The following is an 8,564-nucleotide window of genomic DNA, read 5'->3' on the forward strand; positions in this document are numbered from 1 at the left end:
TCATAGAGAACATAGTAACCCAGAGTGCTTGTCCAGTGTGGACAGGACAGGCCTCTCTGTTCTCTCTGCACAGTGTGACCTGGGCCTGCAGCTGATTGCTTCAACAACCTGCCATCCTGTGCCCCAGCTGAACTGATAGTGACCAAACCATTGAGTCCCAGGTACACAGGCTGTGGCTGAACAAATGTATTCATTCCTACATTTGAGCAATTAGGTCAAAAGGCAGGCTGTATTGTCTTTTACCGTATTAGGTTGGGCTACCTTGTTCCCGCACTCCTGGCTCTTCCTGGATCCAGATAGGGTCCTGTAGTTTCTCCATTCCTCGTCCTCCAGCTGACATCACCTCACCTGGAATATACACATGCCATTCGGAGTTGCTACAGAGGATGCCAAATGGTTTCTGGACAACACAAGCATTGGGAGACAGTCACTGGGAGCCCCCTCCAGACTAACCCACGCTTTGATGACCTCCCAGGGCTGCAATCCACCGGCCAGGGATCCAGCTGGCCATTGCATCTCCCAGTCCAGTCTCTGCCCTTGCACTCCATTACCCATGGATAGCTCCAATCCAGGGAGACCCAATTACTGGCCTCCTATAGACATTGCTCCTGTATTTCCCTTTCTGTGCCTTGACGTGAACCAGTCTTCCAGGAACACTTCCAGCAGAAGCCACAGCTCAATAGGACATGCTCTGAACTCCAGCTCCCTGGGTTTTTCCCCTCTCTGTGCTATGGTTTCTCTGTCTGTAAAATGGGGGTAATAGTAACCTCATGGGAATGTATGTGGATTAAGGGAGTTGGTACATGTGAGAGTTCTAGAACCATGACTCTTCATACTGAGCACCCACTGAGTATTAACTAACGTTATCAGAGACTGCAAAGCACAAGTGCTGAGCAGCTAGCTCTGGGACAGACTATTAACCACTGTAGGACCAGGGCAGTTTATTTCATTTCACTGGGCTGCAGTTTTCTCACCTGTATGAGAACTGGGGAGAATAATAGCACCTACCACATAAGGTTGCTACTAAGATTAAATGAGTTAATCAAGCAGAGCCCTGAGCACGGTACAGGCATGTTCTCTGCCCCTGTGTTTGTTGGGCAGGGTTATTAATGTTCTTTTCCCTGTTGCTGACTATTGAAACCAGAGCCCTCCTCAAGAGCCCACTTCACTGTCACCCTAGCAAACACATACTAAATGCCTACTCTGCCTAAGGCAGTGTGCTATTTAACTTTTTATTCTAAAATAATTTTAAACTCACAGTTGAGAAAACATTGCAAGAATAATACAGAGAGGACCTCCATATACCCTTTACCTGCTTTCACCAGTCTTTACCATCTTGCCACATTCCCCGCTCTCTCTTTCTCTGTCTTTATTGGTTGCAGACATCATGGCCCTTTACACCCATGCATCTGTTTGTGTTTCCTAAAGGCAAGGCTATTCTCTTAGGAAACCGTAGGACAGTTGTCAGATTCAAGAATTTAACATGTATATGTTTTATCTAATCCATAGTTCATCTTCTAATTTTGTCCACTGTCCCAATTATATCTCTTATGGCATTTTTTTATCCAGTCCAGAATCACACACTACATTTAGTTACCATGTGGGCTTAAGAATTTTTGATCCAACCACAAACAAGGCCTGAAGTCCCATCTCTAATATTTATAAGGCCTAGGCAAGAGCATTAAAAGACATCCATGTACCAAATGTCTAACTATTTTAAGGTTATTTTTTAAACTATTAATAGGTTCTCTCTGCCTACCTGGACAAATATAACTTTATAACAACCTGGAAGTCCATGTTTGAATGTGGAATTATTGACTCCCTTGGGGTTGTGAGCTGGAATTGATGGTTTGGGAAGAGTTAGGCTCCTGTCCCTGGCCTGTAGCCCGTCCTTCTCTTTCCATCCGATGCAAACTATACCATATGGGGCCTTGCATGCACACAAGTGGACTGCCTAGTCTCATTCCCAGTTTCTGTCCATACCCTACAAATGGCTGCCCTCAGCCCACCGCTTAGACTCAGGGGTGTGACATGATCCACTCTTGGGAGGGCCCACATGGAAGAGAGGATCACAGAGGTCCTAGCTGTAGGCTTCTCAGATCCATTGAGGCTGAGAATGTTGGTCCCTGGCTTCTGTGGCAGGACTTGACTAATGGGGAGGAGACAGGGGCTCCAGATGGGCATGTCCTTCTGGCCTCACAGATTCCTCACCCTGTGGAGTGAGATGCTATTGAAGAGACCCAGAGTAGGATTCTTAAACAGGGGTCCCAGACTAGGGATTCCTCCTGCCAAGGTCTACGGACGGTACTGAAAATATGATCTCTGTCTTCAAGAGCTTTCAGTCTACCAGAGAAGACAGACAGGTAATTATACCCATGAGGTCAGTGCTCAGGTGAAGGCGAGCCTACTGTGTTATTACTACATGTTCAGAAGGGCCCTCTTCTTCCTCTAAACCAGCAGCCTTTTACTAATTCCTCTGCAGTGACAGCAACCTTATCATTTGGGTAGGAAAATGTATGTATGTATGATTCCCCACCTCCCGGCTTGTCTTGATGACAGGAATCATGTGTTTTGCTCTGTATATCTTAGCACTTAGTATGGTGTCTGTCAGAGTTGATACTCAGAAAATAGGAATGGAATGAATGAACAAATGCACAGCTGATTTACAGAAAGGATGGATGGATGAATGAATGGATGGATGAATAGATGTATGGATATGTGGATAATTAGATAGGTGGAGGATTGGATGGATGGATGGATAGATTGTTAGGCAGGTGAGTGGGTGGCTAGACAGACAGAAGGACAGATGAATGGATAGGTATATGAGTGGATGGGTATATGTATTTATGGACAGGTGGATGGATGGGTGATGGTGAATAGATGTTTAAAGGAGTGGATGATGGATGAATTGCTGATTTGATCTTTCCTGAGCAGCAGAAGAAGGGAAGGGCAATGACAAGTCCTGTTAGCTGTTAGAGGGGTCCTGAGCTGGTCATGTGACTGGCCAAAGTCACTAGAGGATGTCAGCAGCGGAGCTAGAAAGAGAACCCAATGTTCTTGACTCTAAGAATCATCACTTCTGCCATGAAATGGAGCAGTTTCAACCTACAGCATCGTAAAGCCCAATACTCCATTCTCCACTTGTATAGACCCTCCTGCTGGAGTTGCTGGTGCCCTCCCTGGCCACTTTTTCTATGACATCCTACCTTTTTGTTCAGCTCAAGCACCTGCCTCCTCTGGGAGCCTCCGCTGGTCACCCCTCCAGTTCTGGCACCCACAGTAGCATTTAGGTGTAGGGCATTGCTTTCCTGAGCCTCCACTTAGCATACACAACCTGGGCACCTTTATTCTTGCTATCTACCTGCACACTATGTCTTATTTCCACAACTAGACAAGGACTGTGTTATCTGCCCCTGTAGCACCTGCCCCAGAACCTGTCTGCTCCTCGGAACATCTCTGATTGGTGAGCCGCAGAACTAGTCAGGTTGTAGCACCCTATGAAGCCGTGAAATTGGGTCATCTACAATGTATCTCTCCAAGTTTTCAAGTGAAACCTCTTGCTACATGCCTAAGAATTGCAGCACTTAAAAAATCTCATTAGCCATCCCTGCCATCACAGCTTTCAGCAAAAATTTAGAGCATAAAAACCCATCCACCACATGCCCCCAAATGATTCACAGATTTAGTGCGGCAACAAAGACTAGGAACCGGCCACATGCAATAATAAAAAGAAAAGACAAAGAAGATTAATTGCTTTTGGAAACAAAAGACCACCATCAGGACAGTGATAGTATGCACCAGTGGGAAGGCATTTTTAGAAACACCATATTAGTAGTCACAGAGCTGGGCCGAGGCTCCCACTGAGCCATCAAAGAGCCGAGTCATGTGGCCGGTAACTGGGCCGGTGGGGGAAGGTCTAATAATAGTCCTGTTCTTGCTGGCTTTGCACATTTTGGCATCAAAATGTCCCCACCAGGGGCTGCCCCTGGGGAGGCTGGCAAGCAGCCAGGTGACCCCACCAGAGACCAACTCAGCTTCTGAATGTTCTTAGGGGTCCAGGAGGAGGGAGGCCAGGCGGAGAAGGGATGGTTGGTGGCCTAGCATGCAGACCCAGAAAGAGAAAGCAAAGGAGAGCACACACTGCAAACTCTCCCGGCTCCCTCCCAGGTCTCTGGGCCAGATTCCCCCACCCCTTTTCCCTCCCACTGGGACTGGCGGCCAGCTCTCCAAAGAGAACCAGGACAGGAAGCGGCAGCAGGCCTGCAGCTGGGTGCTGGAAAGCCGGGCCACAGGAGGCTGAGCAGGGGGGGAAATTTACTTTGGATGTGGGACCCAGATGGGGCAGGTATGGGGAAGGGGTGAAGAGGAGATCAAGGCAAGATAAGAAGGATGCTGTGATTTAACTAGAAGGGAGGAGGGTTTTCAGGGCTGAGAGTGTTAAATCTCTCTCACAGCAGCTGCTGAAGCCACCCTCCTTCCTCTGCAAGCCTGTTGGCACAATACACATGTGCTCCCCAGGCACAAGAACACTGCGACTCAGCTGGTCTGTGGTCTGTAACTGCCCTGTCTAATATGGCAGCCACAAGAGGCCACTGAGCCCTTGAAACAGGGTTCATCCAAATTGAGATGTACCCTAAGTGTAAAATACAGAATTTCCAAGAGCTAGTATGAACAAAAGAATGCACAATATCTCTCAAGTACGTTGGTCTTGATTACATATTGAAATAATATTTGCATACAGGGATGAAAAGATATACACATTCATTTCACTTGCTTTTTGCTTTCTTGAACGTGGCGACTAGAAAACTGAAAATGACACAGGTGGCTCGTGTTTATGGCTCACGTTATATTTCCATGGGTCAGCACTGATCTATGACCTGGTTCACCACCTCTACCTTCAAGTTCCCATGACTCAATTCAAGGAACACCTGAGAAGCACAATGCATTGAGGATTCAAAGATGCTCTCAACACGTGGCTGCATATTAGAATCACCTGTCAAGCGTTCTCCAAACCCCCCCATCCGGCTGCACCCTAGACTAATTTTGTCAGAATCCCCAGGTGTGGGACCTGGCAGGCATCTTCCTTTAAAGCTCTCCAGAAGATAAGAATGTGCAGTCAGTTTGAGAAGCAGGGGCTTAAAATAGGGCAGCTGGCCCTCAGGGGCTGCACATTAGGCAGGACAGAGAGATCTGAAAACTATGGGGCATCGTTGTCAGTGCAGGTGAAGCAGACCAAGGCCAGGGAAGAGGGGTGAGGAAGACCTGGCTCCATTTAGGAATTAGGGCAGAGTGGGATGTTTTGTTTTTTAGTTTTTTGTTTTTTCTTTTTTGAGACAGAGTCTCACTCTGTTGCCCAGGCTGGAGAGCAGTGGCGCAATCTCAGCTCACTACAACCTCCGCCTCCCAGGTTAAAGCGATTTTCGTGCCTCAGCCTCCTGAGTAGCTGGGATTACCGTTGTGTGCCACCACACCCGGCTGATTTTTGTAGTTTAGTAGAGACAGGGTTTCACCATGTTGGCCAGGCTGGTCTCGCGCTCCTGATCTCAGGTGATCCTCCCACCTTGGTCTCCCAAAGTGTTGGGATTACAGGCGTGAGCCACTGTGCCTGGCCCAGCGTGGGATTTGGATATGGCCCTGACTTGGGAGCTGTGCAGGTTGAGGTGGGTCGAGGGATGAGTTTTCAGGCATTGAGGATGCTGTGGACAAAATCAAGGCAGAAGGTGCCCCAGGGAGGGAGGACAATGGGAGGATGGGAGTCTCTGCTTTACCTGGAGTCCAGGAGGAGGTGAGTCTCAGGGAGGAATAGAAGCTGGAGAGGCAGCTCCTACAGGTCCTGGAGCACTGGGATTCAGGGCTGGGAAGACCTGCAGAAGCGTTGAGTAAGGAAGTCATGTGATCTAACTGGGCTTTAGAAGGTATCTGATTTGGGGGACAGATTAGATGGGGAAGAGGAGAGGAAAGGAATTGGTGGGACAGACCAACATCCTCTCGCATGCAGTGGCCTCTGGCTGAGGGGCCGCCCCTCCTGGCTCCCCAAATCAGCTGCTGCCCCTCAAGGGTGCCCCTGCCCTCCTTGCCCAGCTCTAGGTCAGCCCACAGCAGGCACTTGTTAAATGAACCAAATGCTCAGAGTTTCAGAGAGACGCTGCTCCTGCAGCAGTCTGCCTCCCTGCTGGTCCCTGGACACAAAGTATGACCTTCAGTTTGCCCAATGTTCCTGGCCTTTTCCCACAATGAAGCAGCCCGGGAAGGCACTGTGTGCCCACAGTGACCCTGCAGTGGGCAGCTAAGGGCCCCTGGGATTCCAAAGAACAGGCCTCAAAATGGTGTCCTCGCCCACCATGCCGTTGTTCCCATTCACAGTTTTTGGCCCTGCTGGAGGACGAGACATTTCCATTTTTCAGGGTTTTGCTGCTTTTCCTCACAAGTGGCAAACGTGGGCCCTCCCACCTCTTCCCCAACTTTGCATTTCCTAATTTGTAAAAACATCTCATCCGCCATAAAGTAGGCCATTACAGTCTTCTGTGCATAACTTTTTTTTTTGCTCTATCCCTCACACTGGAGTGCAGTGGCTTGATCTGGGCTCACTGCAACCTCCACTTCCCAGGTTCAAGCAATTCTCATCACTCAGCCTTCCAAGCAAGTAGCTGGGATTACAGGCACCACACCTGGCTAATTTTTGTATTTTTAGGAGCGACAGGGTTTCACCATGTTGGCCAGGCTGGTCTTGAACTCCTGACCTCAAGTGATCTGCCTGCCTCTGCCTCCCAAAGTGCTGAGATTACAGGTGTGAGCCACGGCTCCCGGCCTTCTGAGCATCACTGATGGCAGTGGAGGGGTAAAGGAGTAAAGGAACCTCTCTGCTTCAGCTTGTTGAAGTATTTGATAATGCGTCTCCCAAGAGAAGGCCTCAGTAGGCCTCTATCTGCTGCGGTCTGTCCACCTGGGGCTGAGGCCCTTGCAAATAAACGTGGGCCTTTCAGGCTGCCTCAGGGTCTAGCAGCGTGCCGGCTCTAGCCCGGACCAGAAGAAGCAAATGGCAAATATGGGGGTCATTATGGTCTTTAATAAAAGCTTGTTCCTGTAACCTGTGGACAAGGTTCAAAGAACTATCTATTCATTGTATACCTTTTGCTAAAACAACCACCCCCCTTTGCATCGGGCTGTCTGCCACGGAGGCATTTATCATTTCTTGAATGGCAGAATTCCTCTTGGAACACCTGGTTTCCTTTCAGAAGGAAGCTGAGCCTTTCCCCTGAAGCTAGCCACTCTTGCATGCCGACTATAATCTGCTTACTCCAGTCCCCAGTGCCTGAGCAGAAACCAGCTCAGGGAATTAAGTCCTGGGCGACGCTAATAAGATTTAGCCTGAAGAATAGAGTCCGTATCCTATTCAAGAACGGAGTACCTGGTGCAGTGCTGAGACCGTCTGGCTCCCTTGGTCTGGATTATCCAGGCTTCTGGGTTTCCTTTCTTCTTTTCTAGCCATGTAATGCATTGGGTGCTGCAACAGAGAACGGTCAGGGCCAGAGAAAAGGAATTAAGCTTTAACCCACCCACTAAGCCGTAATTAGGAATAAAGAAATCAAGGAGGGGATTGGTACCGTCTACTAAAACAGGGACAGGGGCGAGCCTGGTGGCTCATGCCTATAATCCCAGCAATTTGGGAGGCTGAGGCACGCAGATCACAAGGTCAGGAGTTTGAGACCAGCCTGACCAACATGGTGAAATCCCATCTCTACTAAAAATACAAAAAATTAGCTAGGCGTGGTAGCACACGCCTATAATCCCAGCACTTTGGGAGGCTGAGGCGAGCAGATCACGAGGTTAGGACCAGCCTGACCAACATGGTTGAAACCCCATGTCTATTAAAAATACAAAAATTAGCAGGGCGTGGTGCACGTGCCTGTAGTCCCAGCTACTCAGGAGGCTGAGGCAGGAAAATCGCTTGAACCTGGGAGGCGGAGATTGCAGTGAGCTGAGACCATGCCATTGCACTCCAGCCTGGGTGACAGAGCAAGACTCTATCTCAGAAAAAAAAAAAAAAAACAAAAACAGGGACAGGGATGATCTTGTGATTCCACTTGTCCACATTCTACCTGCACCAGAAATCCAGACTAGAGGGAGCCCACCACGTTGTCCCAGGACACGCAACACAGTCTGATAAATGCACAATGTAGCTTCCACCTGCTGCACCTTCAGGGAAGGAATTTAAACTTGGAGAGAATGTAGTTAACTTAGTGCATTTTCCTCGAAACATTTGACATATACAGTTGATTCTTATTCTGTTTATAGATGAGAAACAGCCTGGAGGGTTTTCTGTAGTTAAACTGAATTCACTTGATAGCTCCCTGGCCATCCAATCAACACATATTTGCAAGCTTGCATGATGCAGAATCATTCCTTCTGTTTCAATGCCCTCTTGGGCTTTTTCCTGCTCCATCAATTCAATGGCTGCCCATGGAACATCAGCAAAGCTCAATGCTGCAGGGCACAGGACCTGGCCCATCTCAGTGGTTCAATAAACATTTTTCTTTTCTTTTTCTTTTTTTTTTTTTTTTTTT

The 8,564-nt window shown here is 48.4% G+C and overlaps 1 protein-coding gene across 1 annotated transcript in view; it reads right to left on the reverse strand.

Moving 5' to 3' along the window:
- Positions 1 to 232: 232 nt before the first annotated feature.
- Positions 233 to 8,564, reverse strand: part of ATE1 (arginyltransferase 1) — a 240,889-nt gene continuing 232,557 nt past the window's right edge. The window contains exon 13 of the mRNA XM_032281855.1: positions 233 to 348. Coding sequence (XP_032137746.1) covers positions 248 to 348 — 101 coding nt within the window. The 3' untranslated portion in view covers positions 233 to 247. The remainder of the gene's footprint in view (positions 349 to 8,564) is intronic.

This window comes from Sapajus apella, unplaced genomic scaffold (genome assembly GCF_009761245.1).
Source record: "Sapajus apella isolate SASKATOON/1434 unplaced genomic scaffold, GSC_monkey_1.0 scaffold13, whole genome shotgun sequence".
NCBI classification, from domain to species: domain Eukaryota; kingdom Metazoa; phylum Chordata; class Mammalia; order Primates; family Cebidae; genus Sapajus; species Sapajus apella.